At 37.2% G+C, this 24,582-nt stretch overlaps 1 protein-coding gene and 1 long non-coding RNA gene across 5 annotated transcripts in view; both read right to left on the bottom strand.

The window, feature by feature from the left end:
• Positions 1-5,955: 5,955 nt before the first annotated feature.
• On the bottom strand, positions 5,956-8,341 carry LOC122118093. Its single transcript, XR_006149286.1, has 2 exons — positions 7,309-8,341; positions 5,956-6,488 (listed from the first exon to the last, which is right to left on the bottom strand). It is a non-coding gene; the product is annotated as an uncharacterized LOC122118093 (long non-coding RNA).
• A 124-nt stretch (positions 8,342-8,465) lies between these two features.
• Rbm27 (RNA binding motif protein 27) overlaps positions 8,466-24,582 on the bottom strand; it is a 64,132-nt gene continuing 48,015 nt past the window's right edge. For all 4 annotated transcript variants that reach the window (XM_042691963.1, XM_042691965.1, XM_042691964.1 and 1 more), the window contains 9 exons: positions 24,051-24,347; positions 21,586-21,726; positions 18,777-18,896; positions 17,779-17,853; positions 17,501-17,665; positions 16,165-16,269; positions 15,875-16,066; positions 10,541-10,651; positions 8,466-9,033 (listed from right to left, as the gene is read on the bottom strand). In XM_042691963.1, the coding sequence (XP_042547897.1) occupies positions 8,950-9,033; positions 10,541-10,651; positions 15,875-16,066; positions 16,165-16,269; positions 17,501-17,665; positions 17,779-17,853; positions 18,777-18,896; positions 21,586-21,726; positions 24,051-24,347 (1,290 nt within the window). In that variant the 3' untranslated portion in view covers positions 8,466-8,949. The remainder of the gene's footprint in view (positions 9,034-10,540; positions 10,652-15,874; positions 16,067-16,164; positions 16,270-17,500; positions 17,666-17,778; positions 17,854-18,776; positions 18,897-21,585; positions 21,727-24,050; positions 24,348-24,582) is intronic.

The following is a 24,582-nucleotide window of genomic DNA, read 5'->3' as shown; positions in this document are numbered from 1 at the left end:
CTTCATAATTAAGGTGCAGTTACTTCATGATAACTAAGGAGACAAATCATCTTCTTTCCCCAGTCCTGCAGCTTGAACTCAGGGCCCAGGAGCTCTCCCTGAGCCTCTGTGTATTCAGGACTAGAGTTCTAACTTGAGCCACAGCCTTTCGGCTTTTTCTGAGTAGTTCATTGGAGATAAGAGTCTCATGGACTTTCTTGCATGGGCTGGCTTCAGACTGTGATCCTCAGATCTCAGCCTCCTGAGTAGCTAAGATTACAGTGTGAGCCACCAGCTCCCAGCAAAAAATTTAAAGTTTAACCAATAAAAATAATTTAACATATAGGGTATCATGTGTTAGCTGTACTTCTGATTAATAGGTATGGCAACTATTCGATGCCATTTGTCTTACTATAAAAAAGATGGAGAAAATGATTAGTCTAACAAAAAGAATCTAATAATATTGCTTAAAGATCACTGACTTTTTCAGGTCCTTAGTTCATCAGAATTGGGTACTAATTTTGTCAAGAATCTGAAAAAAATAATAATTTAAATGAGAACTAAACATGGAAATTTATCTAGATATAATGAAAAGAAATGGTAGCAAGGTTTATTAGGAGTATGTGTTGCAAAAGTGCTTTCAATGAACAGTGCTCAATAGGAAGTGTACTCATTACCTTACTCATGTAACTGTAACCCTCTGTATAGTATCTTTACAATAAAAAATTAAAAAAATATTTAAAAAGTGCTTTCAATGGCACAAAATCAAAATATGTATGATATTTTTACAGAGATCAAAACTGGTTTATTCTGAATGGCTAATGGGTAAGGTGAAGTCTAAATTAAGTACAACATTAAATTTGAAGCAAGACAAGTTTTTATTCATTCATATAGTTAAACAAGTGCAGTTGTATGGATTTCACAAATTTTTTACCACACACACACACACACACAAAATCCAATTTCTGAAAAGTGACTTGAATTGTATAAAAAGTAGCACCAGTACACTGACATTCCCTTACTTTCCCAAAGTAAGCAATGTCAAAACTATACAAATTCTAAGCAGGCTTAAAGTCACTCAGAAGCTATTACCAGGCACTGGTGGCTCAGGACTATAATCTTAGCTACTCAAAGGGCTGAAATCTGAGAATTAATGTTCAAAGCCAGGCTCAAGCAGAATAATCCATGAGAATCTCATTTCCAATTATCCAGGAAAAAAAACAGAAACTGGAGGTATGGCTCAAATTGTACAGTGCCAGTCTTGAGTGGAAAAGCCAAACGATAGCGCCAATCCCTGAGTTTAAGCCCGATACTGGTATGCAAAAAAAAAAAATTGTCTATTTTTAAAACAATAAAATTGTTTAGTTTCAAGAAAAAGTAACACATAACTGATTTTAAAAATTTATGTATGCATGTCCACTTTTAAAGATGAAAGGCCAACTTCAGACTATTTTTGTAAGCAAAATAAATATGTAAGATAGATATATTTTATACTACCTATACACATTTTATACAGGACGTCAAAGTAAGGAAGACAGGGATTCCAAATGTAATCAGTGCTATAACTCAAAAGGCTAGTTTTCTAAACTGAAAAAGGTCAAAAATGGTCCCAGGCAATAATTTTTACTTAATAGAATAAAAATAGTAAAGGTGTATTCTATATCAAATCTAAGTATCATTTTGTTCATTTTGCACTGTTATGTAAGAGAATAAAAACATCAAGTGTAGAAACTAGGGATTGCTACGTAAACTTTTGGTTGCTGTATCCTGGGTAATAACGCATAATGTCTCTCACATTTTGTTGCTTTGAGAATACTCAGCCACAGCTCTAAGACTAAATTTTGCCTTTTGGAGCCCCCTACAGACTCCAAAGGCTAAGCACAATCCTAACAGAGTAAATAACACTTTTGTGGGTGGTAATTCAGGGTTCAATACTTTATGTAAAAGCCCATGTTTGCACAGGTAACCAAGCAGCGCTCAATCTAAGCACCCCAACTGAACATCTGGTAGCAAAATCATCCTCAAGCACAAAGCTTATTTACAAAGTCTGTGTTTGTCCTATCGCACTTAAAGCTAGTAGGAGAAATGCAGCAATGTCACACAAGAGATCTCTGGAGAAATGACTTTAGAAAGACATCCACCTTTATCAGGTATATAACAAAGCTGTGTGAAGAATTTTACTCACAAATTGCTTTAGAAAGGCGTTGAGGGTCAAAATTGATACAGGAGTGAGTTTGATGAGAATATGTATGTATATATAGAAATGACACAATGAAGTCATACAACCAATCTGTGCTTATAACATTTGAAAATAATTTTATCAACAGACACATGCAGAATGATTTCCACCCCTATTCTGCAAAATAATTGGGGTAAACAACACTTGTGAAATGTAAGAAATAATGGATCAGCCAAGCACTCATAGCTCACATTTGTAAACCTAGCTACCCAGTAGGTAGAGATCAGAGGAGCTTGATTCAAAACCAGACTGTGAGACTCAATTGACCAGCAAAAAGCTGGAGTGGAGATGTGGTTCAAATGGTAGAGCATCAGTCTTCAGCAAAAAGCTAAGGAACAGTGATTAAGGCACTGAGTTCAAGGTGCAGTATTGGCACAAAAAATAAAATTAATGTATCACTGCATCATAGCAGAGCTCCAGAAAGTGGTTAGAAACAGAATGATCTAACAGTCTTATGTATGAAGACCACATTACCAAACTTCAATGAAAGCTGTTGATCCCAAGGGATGGGGGGGGGGACGGGGAAGGGGGGACAGAAAGCAGTAAGAGGGTGATTCTGAGCAAAGCATTACATATGCATGTCTGAAACACTATAATGAAGCCCTTTGATGCAATTAATCCACACTAAAAACAAATGACAGGAGAGTAAAACAGGCTCTGAGGGGGCAGGAGGGAGGAGGGCTAAGGAAAAGGGTGAATAGGGTGGACATAGTTTATTTGCATGTACAAAACAGAACAATAAAACCCAATGAAACTGTTTTAAGAAAGGTAAGTGGGATGGGAGGTGGTGAGGTAGATAAGGATACATTGTGTACATGTGTGGAAATGTTAGAATGAAGTCCCCTTTCTACAATATATGCTAGAAAAAACAAAGGTGGCTGGACACTGGTGGCTGGCAGCCCTCAAATGAATTTCAGCCTCTCAGGAGTCTGAGATCCAGAGGATCACAGTTCAAAGGCAACCAGAGCAGAAGAGTATGTGAAACTCCATCTTCAAGATATCGGCTGGGGGGAGAGGGTGAACGGGGAGGGAGGCTGGGCTGAAACATGGCTCCCACCAAGAAAGTTCCAAAATTCCAGGCCACAATTAAAACCCCAGTACTTGTTAAAAAAAATCAAATAAGCCAGGTGCTGGTGGCTCATGCTTGTAATCCTAGCTACTGAGGAGGCTGAGATCTGATTGTGATTCAAAGCCAGCAGGGGCAAGGAAGTCCTTGGAACTCTTACTCCAATTAACCACCAGAAAACCAGAAGCGGGGTTGTGGTTCACAGTGGTAGGCAAGCCCCAAAACCAGCAACAATAACAACAAAATCAAGTACATTGATGAAATCTTTTCATCTAAAACAGCTAACAGACCGTCCTCCTCATGCTCCTGTCACGAAAGGAGAAAATTTAACATGGCCAAAAACGTAACAGCTGTATTTGTCATACTTATTGACTACAACCACCACCGCTACCAAAAAAGAAAAATCTTGAGAGCATTTATCAAACACTATTCTGACCTTCATTTCACCTGTATCAAATCACCTATCTCAGAATGCTGGATGGTTTCATTAACCCAAGGTTGATTACAGAAAGGTATGAGGACAAATGGTAGGGAATCTTGTTGGAAGAAGATCCCTTTTAGCAGAAATGAAGGTAATTTATAATACATGCAGTGCCAATATTAGCTTTGATGAGTCCATCATGACTGGCTCCTTAAGTATATCTTTGTGATTAAAAAAAAAAGCTTACAAAACGAGGTTTGCCCTGTGAGCTAGTGTTGGTCTCATTTGGTCTAAAACAGCCTTTACTATCATTCAAGATTCAAAACCACACAAATCCTGTGATCCGGAAACTCATTTAATTTACCCTTGGCTTTAGCACATCAGTTACACACACACACACACACACACACACACACACAAATGGTAGCACATCAGTTACACACACACACACACACACACACACACAAATGGTCTTTTCTGTTCATCTGAGTTCCATTTTAGCAAAACATTGAACTTAATTTTTGGAACCCAGGGCCTAGGAGCTGTCCCGGAACTTTCTACTCAAGTGGCTGCTCTACTACTTGAGCCACAGTTCCACTTGTTTTAGTGCTAGATTGGAGGGGTTTTTGTGTTTTTGGTTTTTTATAGTGATCCTTGATCTCAACCTCCTGAGCAGTTAGGGTTACAGATGAAAGCCACCAGTGCCCAGCTGAGCCACATCTCCATTTCCAGCTTCTTGCTTGTTAACTGGAGATAAGCCTCAGTCTGGCTTTGAACCAAGTTCCTTAAATCTCAGCTTCCTATCTAGGATTTACAAATGTGAGCTACCAGTGCCTGGCTGATCCATTAAGTCCTATATTTCACAGCTATTTTTTACTCAGTTCTTTTCCAGAGTAGGGGTGGAAATCGTTTCACCATGGTTTCTGTTTATGAAATTGCTCTTAATACCATTATGTTCAGAATGCCTGCTCCTTCCAAAAGTCCCAGAGATAAGAATTAAAGATATCTACGATTTATTCAAATAGCTACATACAGTTTTCCATTTACATACTATATACAATATGAATAAAATTTACTTGAAAAAAGCTGTTTGGGGCTGGGAATGTGGTTTAGTTGTAGAATGTTTGCCTAGCATGAGTCAGGCCCTGGGTACAACTCCTCAGTACCACATAAACAAAATAACAACAAAAAGTAGAATTTACTTTAGTATTTTCTTAAGTAAGCTGAAACTTAATGGTCCTTCTTAGATAACGTATAAGCACTTCAAGTATTTATGTAGGCCACGTATAGCAGATATCAAGTTTCATGATTAGAGGCCAGTCTGGACAAAAGGTTACCCAGACCCCTACCTCAACAGATAAGCCAAACATGGACAACTATCTCTATGCAAGAAATGTATGAACTCTTACATGTCATGGAAAAGGCAAAAAAAAGAGGGGGGGGGGGCGGTGGATATCAGGGGCAAGATTCAAGTGGTAGAGCACTTGCCTAGCAAACTCAAAATCCTGAGTTCAAAACTACCCAGTACTACCACCACTAGCGGGGGGGGGGGGGGGGGGGGGGGGGGGGGGAGTTTTTACAGCAACAGGAGCTTAGGTGATATACTTCCCTTTCCTTTCCCATTACCACCCAGTCCTTAGTATGAAGATCTCTGCCTTCTCCTGTTTCTCCTTACAATCCTTCATAACATTTAAAACTCATGTATCTGTTATGTCATCTCTTCCCTTTTTTTCCGATTCTACTTAAGGAAAATGTCCTTACTGCTGTTGAATATTCTCATGGTATCCTAAGAATGTTTTCATAAAGTTGTTCTTTTTATCTGGTATTATCTACTCATTTTTTTTAAGTGTCTATATTTACTTACAGGAATCTTTTTTCAGGGTTTTCTCCTTGTACCCCAGACCGCTCTTTAATTCTCAGCACTTGAGGTCCTGTGTCCCTAATAACCTTCTCTTTCATTGTCCAGACCCCTGAGATCAATTCTACTGGGTATCTACAACCAGTGGCTTTGAACTTCATATAGAGGAGCATTCATATGTCCATGAGCCCAACATAAAACATACAGCCCAACCTACTATTCACTCACAAGCACATGCATGTACACACACACACACACACACACACACACACAATTTTCTTTCTTTCCAGAACAAGCCAGAATTACAGCTCTTTTGGTGATTGTTATAATTTTTGGAATGGTTCATAAGTTTTCCAAATTTTTTTTTAATTTTAATACTTTCATCTTTTTTCTTTTCTTTTTTTTCCCCAACTGTGAACCATTCCATATTGCATCTTTATTGCAAAAGTCAACATGCTTCTTAGAAATTCAGATTGTAATTGATAAAACAAACATTACATATATGAATTTAAATGTATAAACAGTTAGAAATTCAACAATATCTCCTATTATACTATTACACAAGTTCACAATTTTGTAAAAACTATAATACAGGCATACTATACATCAAGAGGAACCACTATTCCTTTTCACATGATTTTTTTCTTTTTGAAATAATGATCCATCACCATGGGCCTTTTTCAATCGTAACAAGACTGCTTTCCAATTGTTTCCTCTTAGCTGGTGACAATATTTTCTCAATGTTCCATGAAGAAATTGAGGGAAGTTTCCATTCCTTGGGGTTACGTTTGTAGGCTCGGGTAGAAATCTAATAAATCAGACCGACCTAGCCAGATTGGTGGCTGTTGTTGCTGATCAGCTACTTGTAAAAGGTATCATACACATTAAGAACAGCAGAATTTGCCTCTGATGCTGTAAGTTACTTCTGTAAATAAAGACATGAAGAAAACAAGTCATGGTAGCTATTCACTTTTAAGAGAAACCTAACAGGTGGGGACTCGTAGGGGAAAAACAATCCTAAGGTGGGGAGGGGGAGGGGCCAATGTGTATGTATGTATATATAATCTATACTAACTTGGGATTTTATAATATAATTAATTAATCCATACTTTTAATTCATTTTCAAGAGTCAAACATGTTTTAGGATTTGTAGGAAGGACATTTAAAAATATTTTAGTTCTACCTAAGTATACTGAAAATTCGTTTTATACAAAGGACTGTAAACCTTAATTAAAAAACAAACCAACAAAAACCTATCTGTTCTTCCTTTCTGTACCTTTCTCTTTCATTCCCTGTCCCCAATAACTAAAGAGTCAAACAAATCCTCAACTCTCTCTATAGTCAATGTAATAAGATATTAATTTTGAGGTTAAAAAATCATATGAAAAGGAATTTCATTCTGTCAACTGTCTACCGAAAATTTTCTTACAGCTCCATTAATTTACTGTAATTCTCAGTTCCCAAATACAAAAATACAACAATTCTTATTGAAATCTATACGCTGGTAGTTTTAGTACACAAAAGAAAAAAAAAAAACCCAAACAAATTATTTACAAAATTATACAGTTTAAGAAAAAACTTTGTACAAAAAATATATAAATCCTTTGTTCCCTCTATCACGCTTAAACTGTTAGGACTCAAAATATTCACCACAATGAATCTTTCAAAATATATACTGACTGAGCCACAGACATTAGGAAAATTTCATTAGAGTTGATGGAGGACTAAGGAGCAAGATTGCTTACTGTAGGTTCCCCATTCTTCATCTGAGCTTATTTTAGCTTCAGTGCGATCAGAAACACAGTAACTTAGAAGCAGGCCCTTATTATGAAAGGAGAAGTACATGAACTTAAAAATGACAACATGTAGAAGGGAAAAGGATGAACAGAATATGGGATTTAACTTCTTGCTACTAAGTCAATCTACAGTCCTGATGGTTTTAAGTTTCTTAGTGAATAGTTTCTATTTTGAGAAAGTCTACCTCAGGAAACAAAACTCTTGCTATACTGATCACCAAGAACACTGAAGCCAACAGGAAGTTTCAAATTTTTATATTACCACACACATTAAAAACACAGATGTAGATATCTTTGAAAAAGTGACATCCTATGTACATTAATCATTTTATTTCCCCAGGGGCCAGAAAAGTGAAGTGTTGCTCCTCTGCTTTTCCATCTAACATTTGGAATACAAGGACATAAATTTACATATATATTTTACTTAACAGATACTCTATACAGTGTACAGTAAAAATGCACACAGTAAAGGAAACTGCCTACTGAAGTATGCGTATGTTTGTGGAAAGCAACAAGCTACAAAATTAGGAAAATGTAAGATCATCTGACCAATGTCTAGTTAGGACTCCACTTATTACTAGCACACCCAGTATCCTCCCCATCCCCTCCCTCCAGGTACCTCACCAACATGGTTTAAATTTAATCAAAGAATTTTAGATACTTTTTAATCCTTTTGTGTAACTATAACTAAACTGAAGCTTTAAAAGAAAAAAAGCTGGCAATTTTTTCCCCTAAAAATCCTTCCTTTATTCTCATCAAAACATTTATTATTTATTGAAGTGCTAGTATAAACCTTATTGAGGTCTGACTCTTGATGGCCCAATAGAAGCACTTATCTCTATAAATTAGGCCTATTATAAAAAGGGATGAGGAAGAAAAGTGGGGGATTCAAAGGAGGCAATAGGTACAAGCCTTTTACATTTTGAGGTTAAAAAGCCAAGGGTGGGAGGCAGCAAAGTCAGCAGTTAGCATGGGGGGGGGGGGGGGGGGGGGCAGCACATCCTGCAGCACAGATGGACACAGTTAGCTGGGATTTCCACTGGCAAACTACTACACAGAAAAACTCTGAAAACAACTTGATGTTCAATACAAATTAGACTCTACCATTTAAAAAAAAAATTAAATTTACTTCTCTTCCAAAACAACTCTTGAAAGCAAAGGGTTTTTTAATTACAAATATCTCCTGTCTGACGACCCATTCATAATAGGTGAGTTAAGAGATTCCAGGCGATTTTGACATTTAATGAAATTTTATCAGCAGATTATAATAAAAATAAGATTTCTGAACACCCTGTCATTTACATCATAATCCAACACCAACAGCAACAAAAACAGGAGGTGTGGAAAGTAAGGCTCTAGATCCATGTCATTCCTGTGGGTCTTCACAACTGTGTAAGAGACACTAGGCCTTTGGTGCTTTAGTATCATGTACAATTATGAGATGTGTTTAAATAGCAAAGTTGCTGTCCTTAAACCTATTGTGCTGAAAAGAAAAATAAATTTTTTTTGGCTCATTGACTTCTTTAAATAATTTTAAAAAGTTGTTCTTCTAAACAATATTCCTAAAAATTATACAGCTCGCATCAGATTTCATCTTCGCCATGAACGAGACTCATATTCATCTTCATCTTCATCGTCATCATCATGCAAGAACAAATCTGAGGTTTCTGTTTCCTGAAGAAATGAAGGCACATGAACATTAGGAGAAACAAACTAAGACAGACTAGATTTACTAGTGATACATTCTGAGTAGTTTCTTTTAGGGCCAAAACAACAGACAAAAAATTAATTTCTTTAACAAATAATAATGGCACATCTTTATGGAGTACAGTGTGGTAGTCTGATATATTTAAACATTATAGATTAATCAACTAAGTGTGTGTGTGTGTGTGTATATATATATATATATATATATATATACACACACAAATGATTTTAATTTTTGTGTGATGAGAATATTCATCATACAAAACACTCCTTTCCTCTAGCTATTTTAAATTATACAATACTGCTAACAATACCCATTCTCTGTACAACAAAATAGAATTATTCTTCTTGTCTGGTGTGGTTTCGTACTTGTTAACTAATCTCTTCCTATGCCTAAATAACGTTTTTTAAATGAATATAAATTCTTATCTTTTGTTTATATAACATCATCAGGAGCATAAAGTAAATACAGGCTGGATATGAGAAATTATAGGAAAAAATACTTATAAGAAGCATCTCTAATAAAAACTAAGATTGAGGTTTATTCCATTTACTTAAAAATAAGAAACATAAATGTAAAATCCAATTATTTTTGAGGAGAAAATATATAACCTCCATTATACCATTATAACATTTGTTATTCCAAATGTTATATGAAAATCTAAAGCATAGCCAAGCACTGGTGACTTACACCTGTAATCTTAACTATTCAGGAATCTAAGATCTGAGTATTGCAATTCAAAGCCAGCCTGGGCAGAAAAGTCTATAAGACTCTTATCTCCATTTAAACTATCAAGAAAGCTGGAAGCAGAAAAGTGGTTCAGTGATAGAGCACTAGCCTTGAGTACAAAAGCTCAGGAACAGCACCCAGGCACCAAGCCCCAGGATGGCATTAAAAAAAAAAAAAAAAAACTCATTCACAGCAAAGTATCTACAAATATTATCAAAATGTGTTGTTTTTTCTTTTTTGTGATTCTTCTGACTGAATTCATCAGGGCTATCACATTTGAGCAATTCTTCCAGTCCTTTTGCTTTTTGTGGTTTTTTGTTTTTGTTTTCAGATAAGAGCTAATAATTTTTTCCCAAGGTGACCTGGAAATATAATCCTCCTAATTTCTGTCTTCTCAGTAACTGGGACTACTGGCACTATGACCAGTTTTTTTTGTTTCTCTTTATATAGGGAACATTTCCTGTTTTATGTTATATAAAAGTACACAGTCAAAAAATGCTTCATCAACTATAAATGCTTGCTATCTTTAAAACTAAGATTATGCAATCAGAAATAATTTTCACTTTAATAAACTGGTAATAAACACAAAATTAAAAAGCAAAACTAATTCACACTTTAAGAGGTTGATTATTAACTGTATGCATGCAAGAAAACACAGTCTTACTTAAAACTTATACTATTTCAGGTTAAGAAAAATATAAAATGGGATATGTTCCAATTCAACTCTTGAGTTCTTGAATTTACCTCCTCTTTGACTTCTTCCTCCTCCGTCTCAGTGGATATAGATGGTACCTTGGGTTTGTGCCATGATATTTGTAGCCGACGGTCTTTGAATTTTGACCCTTGGTTTGCAGCCTAAGATATATTTTAGATTATGTTAAGTTTATTATTCAAATTCTGTGCTTTAAAAAATCTAATGACATATGTGATGAAGTGCAAATGTGAAACAAGTCTGCTGGGAGGTATGATTAGGGAGAATGATGGAAGGGGGTACTGACTCTGACCAAGAAGTACAGTTCTGGATACTAAGACAAGTAGGTTAAACTGGAACCCCCTTGTACAATATTTTGAAATTCAGGGGAAAAAAAGAATAAAAATTTAGGGAGATACAATTTGTTAGCAAACATGAAAATCCCTTGTAATTAAAGCTATATTTTCTGGTGTGCCTGGAATAATGCATGATTCATGTTTAAATTTTAGCATTTATCTTGACTAATACGTGTGATATACTCACTCTATTATAAACTATGCTGAGGTTAACAAAGTTCAACTGTTGACCTTTCATTTTGATACGTACATAAAAAGACTCACATTAGACTTGAAAATTGGTGGATTAAAAAAAAATCAATTCATTTCAGGTCAATTCACTTCACGATATCTCTTACAGCTGTCCTTATATTTGATAAGTATTCCATTTCCTCTTTTGAAATGCAGTTCAATAACAAGTATCACACACACACTCAATAAACATTAGACAAACACTATCCACACCTAAGATAAAAAATGCTGTTTCAAAATTGTCTTTGTACTACTTTCTAAGTATTTCTTTCTTCCCAACAAATTTCAGTAAGAGAAGGCAAAAGTTTCATTTTAAAGATGAAGCAATATAGACCAATGAAAAGGCATCAAAACTATCAGGACAGTGAATCCTTAAGTTATCTCTAAAGGCTTTTCTAACAAAATTCTCGTAGAATACTCCATCTGGCACAGTCCAGAAAACGCTAACTGATGAGATTCCTTTATTTTGATCTTTCACTGCTTCACCACCTTCTTGAGGCTTCACTCTAGTTTGAACAGGAAAACAGTGACAAACCTCATGATATATTTTCTGTATGTTCCCAAAGAATATCTGGACCACTGTAGGGTAAGAGTGTGCATCACTCATATACATAGCAAATCAACTACTGCCTATATAGATAACTTCCTGTGACCTCAAAAAATGATTTCCAGCATTCCTTGTGAGGGGCAAATGTTTACAATCTAGTACAAAACAATTCTGGCTCTTCGGACATACCAAACTGCTACCCACATCAGGTGATATGGACAACAGACATCCTTTGCCTTTAATCCAGCCTTTCAACAAAGCCCAATTATAGAAGCTTTCACTGCTTGTTTTGTTCATTTCAGGACTAACTTAATTTTAAATAAAAATATTTTAATTTTATACTAAGAAAAATTGGTAGTTTTTATTTTGTCAGTATTGGAGTTTGAACTCAGGACCTCTCTGCTAGGCACGAGCTCTACCACTGAGCTACTGATTCCTATCATTTACATGACACACCAAGCTCTTTGAAGAGAACTAGGTCTCACCTAATCACCATCTATCTAAATGTTTTTCTCTTTAAGAGGTACTGATTTCTATCCCTAACCAATTACCACAGACGAGGCTTAGCCCAAAGGAGAAACTATGATTAGTTAAATTCAATCAAAACAACTCCGTTTTCCTCAACAAAGATTAGTTGAAAAATGAGCATATGGCTTAAAGACACATCACTGAGTAGGAATGGTCGAGAGCAGGTAAGAGTAGTTCCTTTCAATATTCTTTAAAACTGGCTTAAGAGGGCTGAGAATGTGGTCTAGTGGTGGAGTGCTTGCCTACCATGCATGAAGCACTGGGTTCAATTCCTAAGTACCACATAAACAGAAAAAGCCAGAAGTGGTGCTGTGGCTAAAGTGGTAGAGCACTAGCCTTAAGCAAAAGCTCAGGCCCTGAGTTCAAGTCCCAGGATGGCAAAAAATAAATAAATTTTTTTAAAAAAACTGTCTTAAGAAAGGAACTTTTCCTTTCCTTTTCTGCCTTTGAACACTGTGGTTAGAAGCTGTTGTGTTTGCTATTCCTGCACACATCTCTATAGCATGAGAACAAAAGCCAACACACTAAGGGCAACAGAGAAACAATGTAAGGAGCTTGTATGGTTGAGTTTAAGTGACTCAATCTGAAAACTTCCCTTCCTCAAAAATCTTAAAAAAATAAAAGTTTAAGCCGGTCCCTGGTGGCTCACACCTGTAATCCTAGCTATTAAGGAGGCTGAGATCTGAGGATCACGGTTCAAAAGCCAGCCCAGGCAGGAAAGTCTGTGAGATTCTTATCTACAATAAACCACCAGAAAACCGGAAATGGTGCTGTGGCTCAAGTTGTAGAGTGCTTTGCTCGCCTTGAGCTGAAGAGCTGAAGGACAGTGCCCAGGCCCAGAGTTCAAGCCCCATGACCGACAAAAAAATAAGTAAATAAAAATAACTTATCTGTTACTTGCAGCTAAATGCATCTAAGAAAAGCATGCATTACTTTCAAAATCAAGAAGGAAAAAAAGCCAAGGTTTACCCCACATCACTGAGTTCAAGTTTTTAAAACTTTTTTTTTTTGGTAGTGGTACTAGACATCAAATACATTAAGCTATATACTCAACTCAATTATTTTAAATTATATATATTTTATCAGTATCTTGGTTCTAAGAGAATAAAGTCAACATATGCCTGGATTTTGGTTTTAAAATATATAGTATAAAAATATTAATGGTTTATCCTAAAAGTGAATATAGGGAGGAAATTTTTGTTGTTGTTGTTGTTTTGGGTCCGGTCGTGGGGCCTGAACTCTGGGCCTGGGCACTGTCCCTCAGCTCTTCAGCTCAAGGCTAGCACTCTACCACTAGAGCTACAGCGCCACTTCAGGCTTTTTGCTTATGTGGTGCTGAGGAATCGAACCCAGGGCCTCGAGCATGCAAGGCAAGTGCTCTACCACTGAGCCACCTTCCCAGCCCAGGAAAAAATTTTTTAAATGAACTTGAATTCTGTTGTCCAGAACTATTTACTACAGTTTCACTTATGTATAATTTTGTATTCATTTTTATTCCAACCTAGTAACTCAATCAAAAATTTTCATATTCCATTTCTCTTTTTGACTATGTTCTTAATGGCAGCAAAATACTTTTGGACAATTAGATAGCTTTCATTTTACTACTAATAATGCTGTGAGAATACTTTATAGGCACCATCTGTATTGGTACAACTGAAATTCCTTTACGATAAATTCTTCGAAGTAGACTGCTGGATACAAGAACTCTAAGGAGGGGGGGGGGGGGGGGAGGCTGGGAAGGGATGTGAAGGGTAAACAAAGGAGGAGGCTGCAATGCTCGGTAAGAAATGTACGCATTAGCCGGGCGCTGGTGGCTCACGCCTGTAATCCTAGCTACTCAGGAGGCTGAGATCTGAGGATCGCGGTTCAAAGCCAGCCCGGGCAGGAGAGACCGTGAGACTCCTATCTCCAATAAACCACCAGAAAACCGGAAGTGGCGCTGTAGCTCAAGTGGTAGAGCGCTCGCCTTGAGCCGAAGAGCTGAGGGACAGCTCCCAGGCCCAGAGTTCAAGCCCCACAACCGACAAAAAAAAAAAAAAAGAAATGTACGCATTATCCTGCCCATGTAATTGTAACCCCTCTGTACAGTATGTTCACAAATAAAATAAAATAAATTTAAAAAAAAAAAAGAAGACATGAAACAGAATTTTATTGCTTATTTAATTTTAATTATTCCTGAGAATAAAAAAAAAAAAAAAGAACTCTAAGGAGGGTTTGGGGATTGAACTCAGTAGAAAAGCACTTGCCTGGTAAATACAAGGTCCTGAGTTCCATCCTCAGCTCTAGGAAAAACAATAAACAAAAAACAACCTAGGCAACAAAAACTGAAGAACTCTAAAAAAACATGAAGAATGAGGCCCTAAGTTCAAACCCCAGTACTACCACCAAAAAAAAAAAAAAAATCCATATCTCTGAAGTTCAGAATCAGATCCTTATACTTATACCATCTATCATTTCTTCATACAGAATCCTTTCAATCATTGATGTGAAAAGTGACAGCAGAATTTCAGAAATACAGATTTTACCTTAGACTTTGTGACTTTCAAAAGAAGTTAAGAAGTTTCCCATTCAGAATACTAAATTTACCCACAACAATGCCTGAGCATTATCAAGAACACCATACCCATCTGCCCAAGTAGCTATTATTGGGGTATATTTCCAGTACTCTAGATTACCTGGCAGCACTCTAAAAGTTATCAAAATCAGTGGCACTTTTTTGTTTTAGAAGTCCTTTCTCCTACCTTAGCTCTGTTTGCTTCTTCTACAACTGCCCAGACACAACCCCATCAGTCAAGTGAGGGCTGCCTTTCACACTTAATAAATGTCCATAAAACCTAAACACTATTCAAGGTTCTAGAATGTTTCTACTTTTTTCTTTTTGTAGTACTGAAGATTGAATTCAGAACTTTGTGCTTGCTAGACAGGCACTCTATCACTTGAGCCACACCTCCAAGCCCTTAAAATGGTTCTACTTTTGAGAAGGAAAGAGACCAATCTGAGCATGAATTCTGGGTCAAAACTTACACATCTACTCAAGTCTCCATTCAAAATTATAAATATATTTTACTGTAGAAAATCTCTACTTAGGGGCTGGGAAGGTGGCTCAGTGGTAGAGTGCTTGCCTTGCATGCCTGAGGCCCTGGGTTCGATTCCTCAGCACCACATAAGCAAAAAGAAAAAAGCCAGAAGTGGTAGAGCGCTAGCCTTGAGCTGAAAAGCTGAGGGACAGTGCCCAGGCCCAGAGTTCAGGCCCCATGACTGGACCCAAAAATTAAAAAAAAAAAAAAAAAAATTTTACTGTAAGAAAATCTCTACTTATATATTTGCATACAAGTCAACAATTGCCATGTTATACAAAGAATAACTAAATAACTAAAATAATGTTTTCTACCTATATAATGTCTTGTAATAAATCTTTGAATTCTGCCTCTATCCTAGACTACTTTTACTTACTGACTAAAAATACCATGTAATAATCCTAAAACAAAAATCAAAGGTAGCTTTGGAACAACTTATCATTACAAATGTGTTTATGTGGAACATTATGGAATTACAAAGCAAGACCTACCTCTTGACCTTCAAATATATTAAGAATTTTCCAATATACATGCTTTCATAACCAAATTTTCTAATCTATGTATCATTTGATATTTATACAGACTGTAGCAAAGAAAATGCTGAATACAATGTTTTTCAAGTTAGTATTTGCTACTTAGAAAACTTACTGAGAAATGCTGAAGTAATTCATCCTTTTCCTCTTCAATGAATCCCCCAACGGTTAGTGCTTTGGGGCGGTGGTCCACCACCATGTGATTTAGTGAGCCCCTCCCTCTTGCTCCACGGCCTCGGCCTCTTCCTCGACCTTGAGAGGACATGGTCTTTCCTCGACCCACAGGTAAAATACCTAATCTTGCTGCCTAAACAACAACAAAAGGGAATGGAATAGAAGCCTTGTAAAGTAGGAAAAAGAAAAATCTGTTTTTTGAGATATTAAATATAGCAGGTTAAATCTCACCTCAACCTGTAATTGATTGAGTTTCTTCCTTAGTTCTGTTGTGTCTTCTCCTGAGGACAGCCTCTTGTGGAGGTCCAGTTCAGTATCTAGTAATTCTTTCTGGGCCTTTGGAAACAAAGAGTAAAAAGGTGTTTTTTAAAATAACTTCCAAGTTCTCATTCAGAACATTACCGTATACAAGGACACAGCTTGCTTTTTTGAGTAAAAGGATGCAATAAATATGGATGTTTTAAGAAAAGTAACCTTACAGACACAAGACTGTAAACACAAAGAGATCATTATGCTCTTACTGGAAATACTAAGTAATATTACTGAACAAGACAGAGTCACTGAAATGAGGGAGCTGAGAATACTTTTCATATAACTGTGCTTAAATGAAACACAATGGGAAAAATATATGATAGAGTAGATATTAATATTACAAAGCTAACAGCTACAGAATTCCTTTCATATTAGAACCTATAACTACCAGCAAACTGTGAGAGATTGTTTTTACTATTTCCTCCCAGGCATACTCTAATTTTCAAAATACACATATAGTAAGATTTCAGTGGCTTATACCTATAGTGTTTATTACTTGTAAAATTAAGGCAGAAGGATTACTAAGCCTAAGAATTCATCAGCCAGAATAACATAGAAAGATCCTATCTCTTAAAAAAAGGAAGGGGGATGGGAATAAAGGAAAGGAAGCAAAAAGTACTCATGTTCTTCCAATACAAGAAAGAAATCTCAATAAAAACAATGTTTTTATTATTTGGGGGGCTTTTATTTCACTTATTTTTTGCAATACTGAACCCAAGCAAACATGCTAAGCACAAGCACTACCATTTAAGGCATAGGTCTCCTTCCTTCAGCTCAAGGCTAGCGCTCTACCACTTGAGCGCCACTTCTGGCTTTTTCTAATTGTGTAGTGCTGAGGAATTGAACCCAGGGCCTCATGCATGCACGGCAAGCTCTCTACCACTGAGCCACCTTCCCAGCCCTCATTATGTTTTTTAAAAGTAATTTTCGTTTTGGTCTAGGAGGCTAAGATTACATGCAAGTTCCATCACACTTCGCTTTCACAAAGAAATCTTAGACTGGGGGTATAGAAGGCTCAAACAAAAGAGCTCAAGTGGGTAGCACCCCTACCTAACAAGCACAGGTTCTGAATTCATTCATGAGTAAGGAGGGGCAGGAGTGAGAAAGAGAGGGAGATAGCTTAGTAGTAACTTAATAACTTTTCAGGTTACTTTACTCACTAGTCTAGTAGATATCTAAGGGTCTCACAGTACTTTCATTGTACCAAGCCTATGTAGATGCTAATAGCTCTATGTTAAGTGTAAAATATAGGTACCTCTGTTTTTGTCTTCACTTTGGAGTGTGTGGAGACTGCAGAAGATGTTTTTAATTCATCTTTCAATTGTGAAATCTTTTCTCCAAGTTCTTTCAAAGTCTTCATTATGTTTGCTCTTTCTTCTGGTTTCATGTTTTTGTTTTTTTCTAGCTTGGATATCAGCATCTACAAAATAATCAGTAAAATGTAAGCTTATGCTTTACGATTATGGCTAACTTATCTGTAAATCAATTCTATTCATCAATTCTCACATGTAAATAATGAGTCCTATATCTTACCTTTTGACATTCTATCTGTTTTTCTAACATTTCCTGTTTCTTCTTCCGCATATCTTGTTGTAGCTTCATGGCTTCCTATATAGACCAGTAAAGAAGCAATCAGTGAAAACAACAAAATTTGCCAATAATAATGCTAATATATTCTAATAACAATAATGCAACTATATCTCAAGTCACACCTCCAGAGTCATCTTTTTCTAAGACAGATTTTTCTCCTCCTACTAAAATAATTAGCTGGGTTGTAGAGGTATGGCTGAAGTGGCTGCACACAAGCCTTGAGTAAGAAAGCTAAGTCGAGCGTGAGGCCTTGAGTTTAACTCCTAATATTGACACCAAAAAAAAAAAAAAAAGCTGAGACCAACAGCTGGGGAGGGATGGAGTATACACTTATAATCCCACTACTTGGGAGGCTGAGGCAGAATGACTGAGTTTGAGACCAGGCTGAACTATATAATGAGACTCTGTCTTTAAAAAAAAAAAAAAAACAACAACAAAAAACAGGGATGTGGCTCAGTTGTAGGGTTCTTATGTAGCTTGTACCAGACCCTGAGTATGACCCCCAGCATATCACATACCACACTCAAATGGGGGTGGGGATATGAAATTTACAAAACAAACAAACAAAAAACTACAGGAATATCATTCTGTCATAGAGCATGAATTATCCTGCTCAAGGCCCTTGGTTAAATACCCAGTACAAAACCCAAAATTATTCTTTGAATTTGATGTGACTACTGAAACCCAGCTATGCATTTTTTGTTTGTTCATCTCTTTTGTTTTTCAAGAGTTCATTAAATAAAGAAGTATATGCATTTCGATGTAGCTCTATAACAACATGATAATATTGGGCTATGTTAGGGTTTGAACTCAAGGCTTTCTGCTTGCAAGGCCACTTGAGCCATACCTCTAGCCCTAATATTAACTAATTTAAAGGTTTTAACATAATGACTTAAGAATTCTGCCTTTCCTGTGTAAGGTAGAAGAATCGAAAATGTTACCTGTTTTTTTTTAAGAACTTCTTGAACGTCATGAGATTTAGACCCTGAAGAAAGTTTTGAAGATGTCTTTAAGTTTGTGGAGCTATAAATTGTTTTTGGATGGCTTGGAGGTGAAAATATCTAAAAAGCAAAAACAAAAAACAACACATACATGATTATATCTTAAAAATGCTTGAAATCATCTTCAGAAGAACTATATCCATCTGGGCACTTGTGGCTCATACTTGTGATCCTAGCTACTCAGGAGGCTGAGATCAAGGGATAAGGGTTCAAAGCCAGGGGGCTGGGAGGGTGGCTCAATGGTAGAGTCTAGCCTTGAATGCATGGGGCCCTGGGTTCAATTCCTTAGCACCACATAAGCAGAAAAAGTCAGAAGCGGCACTGTGGCTCAAGTGGTAGAGTGCTAGCCTTGAGCTGAAGAGTTCAGGGACAGTGCCCAGGCCCAGAGTTAAGGTCCCACAACTAACAAAAAAAACGGGGGAGGGGGGGAGGGGAGGGGTGTGCAGGGAGGTCAAAGCTAGCTTGAGTAGGAAAGTCCATGAGACTCTGATTACCAATCAACCACCTAAACCTGGTAGTGAAGCTGTGGCTCAAAGTGGCAAAGTGCTAGCCTTGAGCAAAATAGCTCTGGGACAGCGCTCAAGCCCTGAGATCCAGGCCCACCAGTGACCAAAAAAAAAAAAAAATTTAATTATATTCTTCTGAGAACACAAACACACACACACACACACACACACACACACACACACACACACACACACAAGGAAGAAAAGAGGAGGAGGAAGAGGAGGCGGAGGAGGAGGAATAACTAGAAAGTGCAAAAGCCCTGAGCTTTATCTCTAATACAGACAAAAAGATTTTTGTTTCATTTTGGCAGCAATAAAATTTGAACTCAGGACAGACATGGTCAGAAGCTCAACCGCAGAGCCACATCTCTAGCAAAATTTATTTCTTTTTTGAGATAGGTTCTCACAGTGTAGCCCAGTATGGCCTTGAATTTGTGATCCTCATGCCTCAGCCTTCTAAACTGGAATTTAAAACATGAGCCATCATACTCAGCTCAGTTTTTCATTTTTTAATCTAAATATGTTTAGGTTAAACATGAGAACGACTGGGTTGGTTAGTAGACAGATGAACAAACAAAGAACAGTTCCATCTTGTCCTCAGTAAATATCCCAAGAAATACATAACCAAATCATGTTTTCTTAAAGCACTCTCATTTTTCAAGTTTTAGAAAACATTTAATTTTATTATCACATTCAGCATTTATATATTTCCAACTCAAAAATCTATAAAGCAAGACCAGTCATAATCTAGCTTCTTTTACACTTACAACAAGCATTAGACTTAGATTGTATAAATATTATCTTGTACATCAGCATGTGCTCACTGCCCCTCTTTTCTTACACTAATAATGGCGAGCAATGTACTTTTCTAATTCATTTTGCATTCTTTACTTAATGAATACAGATAATCACTCCATGGTATATTTAAAAGTATTCCTTGTTCCTCTGTACAAGTTACATATATATTCTATTATGTGGATGTACTACATTTTAACAAACTACTCCCTATTGTGTGCATTTGAATTTTTTTTGCAATTACAAATGAACAGAGCCAGTCCACAAATACAAGTATTGTACCTTGTGTCTCATTTGAGGAAGCTTCAGAAGAAGAGGAAAAGCAAGGTTACAAAAAGTGGAAATGAAGAGAGGAAAGAAGGATAAGAAAGATTACAAAAGGTGTTGAATATGACTAAAATACATTATATAACCAAGTGTCAGTGGCTCATGCCTATAATCCAAACTACACAGGAGGCTGTAATTTGAGGATCATAGTTTGAAGCCTGCCAATTACAGGAAAGTCCATGAGACTCATGCCTAATTAACCACGAAAAAGCCTGAAGTGAAGCTGTGGTTCAAGTGGAAGAACACCAGCCTTTAGTGAAAAAGCTAAGGGACAGTGCCCAGTCTGAGTTCAACCCCCAGTACCAGTACACACGCACACACACACACACACACACACAATCACATACCAAAAAAAGAAGTGTTAAAGAAATGAACTAAGAATAAGTATATATTAATAAATAACTAAAGGGCTAGGACTGTGGCTTAGTGGTAGAGTGCTCCCTTTGCATGCATGAGTCCTTGGATTCTATTCCTTGGTACCACATAAACAAAAAATAAAATTAATTTTAAAAAATTAATTAAAAATAACAGTAACTAAAATTATTCTATTTAGATTTTTAAAAATACTAAATTTCAGCTGTGCACTGGTTCATGCCTGTAATCTTAGCTACAAAATAGACTGAGATCTAAGGATCATGGTTTAAAGCCAGTCTGAGCAGGGGAGTCTGTGAGACTCTCATCTCCAGTTAACCACCAAAAAAGCCAGAAATGAGACTGTGGCTCAAAGTGGTAAAGTCCTAGCCTTGAGCATAAAAGCTCATGGATGGTGCCAGGCCCTGAGTCCTGGGGCTTGCCCCGGGACAGGCATCCCACTCCCACCCCGAAAAAAATTTGTTTTTCTAACTGGGTTATGGAAATTAGGGAGGTCCGCCACACTTAGGTCCGCTGTCACGCTTGTCTTTTTTTTTTTTTAAATAAACTTATTGCTTTATTATTTTTTTGTCTGCTTATGTGGTGCTGAGGAATCGAACCCAGGGCTTCATGCATGCAAGGCAAGCGCTCTACCACTGAGCTACCTTCCCAGCCCTGTCACGCCTGTCTTGATTGAGAAGACACTTAACAAATCTGGGTTGTGTGTCACTCAATGACCAAACATATAAGGGAGTCACAGAAATGCATACCTGGCAGTCCTCCCCAGCACCACCAGACTGATTCAACACATGTGACACATCACTCTGGCTACCGCTTGAATGTCCAAGACGATGTTTAACAGGAACTTTGTTTAGAACATATGCCCCTGGTGTCTGCGGTTTGCCTATCATCTGCAAATACAAAAACATACATGTAGTAAAAATGTAAAAACATGACCAAGAATGGCAGAGTTAGAACAGTGACTACCTTGAGTAAAGAAAATCAGAAAATTGAAACAGGAGGGTGCCTTAATTATCTGTAAGGTCTTACTTCTTTGGATGTGTAAAATACGTCATAACAGCTGGGGTTTCAGAAGTTGTAGAGCATGCATGTGCTTAGCATACACCAAGCCCTGGGTTCAATTCCCAACACCAAAAACAAAAATTAATGTGTCACTACAAAATGTATATAAATACATATATATAGTGAACATATATAGTGCACATATATTGTGCATCTATATTGTGCATATATAGTGTATATATATATTGTGGATGTATATTTGGTATATATATAAATTATATATATATATATATATAAAAATAAGAATTTTTTCATGTTGTCTCCAATATATAATGCTTTGAAGATGGTTTTTATCTGAAAGTAGCTGAGTATGAAGAACTGTATGGAATGTGCAATTCTGAACTACATTAACAGAACATTAATAGTCCCAGGGGTAATGGTATCACTCTTTCCTTCACTATTCACCCATTTGATCTTCCTGCCTCAGCTCCTGAGTGCTGGAATTACAAGAACGAGTCATCATTTCCAGCTCACTTTTTTCTTTAAGTATGAATGCATTTAGTTTAAACATGGAAACACCTGGGTGGAAATCATCATTAAGATCATTATCATAACAGTTGTAATGCACTTGTCAGTTTGTCCTTTCTTCCTTTCTTCCTTTCTTCATTCCAATATTTAGCATCAGGAATAAAATCAACAACAATCAAAACTCCAAGTCCCAGCCATTGTGGTGGACCATACCTGTAATTAAAGCACTTGAGATACTAAGGTAACAAGTTCAAGACCAGCCTAGGCTACACACAGTGAGTTTCCATCTCAGGAAAAGACGAAAGAATGAAAAATACTTAAAAAACCCTAGTTTTCCTGGAGCTTTCAATATGAACTTTTTAGGGGAATGCTTGGTTTTGGTGGTATTGGGGTTTGAACCCAAGACCTTGTATTTACTAAGCAGGCATTCTACTACTAGAGTCACATTCCTAATCCTTTCTGCTTTTGTTATTTTTCAGATAGGATCTCATGCTATTTGCCTAGGCTGGCCTTGAACACCAATCTTCTTACCTATGCCTCCCAGCTTATTTGTTGAGCTGGGATCTTTTTTCCTGGCCTAGAACCAGGATTTCCCTAATCAATCCCTCTGGGGTAGCTAGGATTATAGGAATGAGCCACCTAGGTTGTTCTCCAGAGTTTTTTGTTGTTGTTTTTTTGGGGGGTGGGAGGTTGTTGTTGTTTTTTTCTTTTTTTTTGTAGGTTTTAACGCTTGAACACAGGGTTTTGGCTCTGTCCATAAACTCCTTTGCTTAAGGCTAGAACTTTATCACTTTGAACCACAGCTCCACTTCTGGTTTTTGAGTGGTTAATTGGAGATAAAAGTCTCACAGGCACTTTTCTGCCCAAGCTGGCTTCAAACTGCAATCTTCAGATCTCAGCCTCCTAAGTAGCTAGAATTACAGACATGAGCCACTGATGCCCACCTTCCAGTTTAAAAAGGAGTACAATTTTTCTACATAGGAAGAAGCAGGACAAATGGGTCTTTTTTTGGGGGGGTGGGGGGTCCAGTTGTGGGCCTAGGTGCTGTCTCTCAGCTCTTCAGCTCAAGGTTAGCGCTCTACAACTTGAGCCACAGCGCCACTTCCAGCTTTTTTTCTTTTTGTTTATGTGGTGCTAAGGAATCGAACCCAGGGCCTCATGCATGCAAGGCAAGCACTCTACCACTAAGCCATCTTCCCAGCCCCGATAAATGGGTCTTGAAACAAAGCTGACTTACAAAACACAGTAGTCCTAAATTCAAAGTGCAGTGGTTAACAGTACGTATGCATCACATCAGAATTTTTCTTAATAAACTTGTAGATTCATAGGATTCATATGTGGAGATTAACTCTATGGATGTGGCCCTACATGTGATGCCCAGAAATCTGCACCTAAGTAAGTGATTATGATATAGAACAGCACACCTCAGACTTCAAGGTAGGTAAAAATCACCAGGAGAGCTTTTTGAAACAGATTCTTGGGCCTCACCCATAGAAATTCTGATTCAGTGGGATAGAGTCAGGCCCAAGAGCTGCATTTCTCATCAGCTCCTAGGAGATCATATGCTGGTTTGCAAATGGAAGTCATCATTAGCTTTAAAGTAAAAGATTCAAGAACTATGAACTAAAAACTACTGATTTGGAGAGTAGGACCAGAACCTTTCATCCCTAGTGAGCCAGATTACCTTCTGGATGCCTCCATGCACCGATGAGGGAGGAGACTGTGTCGCCATCACCTGCTGCGAATGAAGATGCTGCGGTAGATGATGGTGCTGCTGTGTGAGGTGACTCACTGTCTGTTGCTGTTGCAAGAGAAGCTGTGCTGAAGACTGCAGTGCCGGCTGCTCATTATTTTCCCTATGCCACAAGACTCGAATGAACCTATTGTTTAGAACTGCTTCTGTGCTAGAAATGGCTTTCCTGGCCTCCTCATTAGTAAGGTATTGAATGAGGGCTGCTTCTGGATCGCCCTTAAAGGCAACCTTTAAAGAAAATATTAGAAACAACATTAATTTATAAATAGAGAAGTTATAATTACATATAGTCCACTATTATGCACTAAATTATGCTCCCTTGCCCAATTTTTTTAAGTAAAGCCCTAATATCAATGGGCGTTTAGGAATTAAAAGCAAAGTGGCAAAGTTTGGCAAGTGCAACTTCCAAAAAAGGAAGACATAAAAATATAGTTAAAAAAAGATCAAAGTCAAGTCTGAAGTT

The sequence above is a fragment of the Dipodomys spectabilis genome, unplaced genomic scaffold, assembly GCF_019054845.1.
Source record: "Dipodomys spectabilis isolate Male_0828 unplaced genomic scaffold, ASM1905484v1 ptg000147l, whole genome shotgun sequence".
NCBI lineage: Eukaryota > Metazoa > Chordata > Mammalia > Rodentia > Heteromyidae > Dipodomys > Dipodomys spectabilis.
The sequence above is the reverse complement of the archived record's forward strand: the minus strand, read 5'-3'. Positions and strand labels throughout refer to the sequence as shown.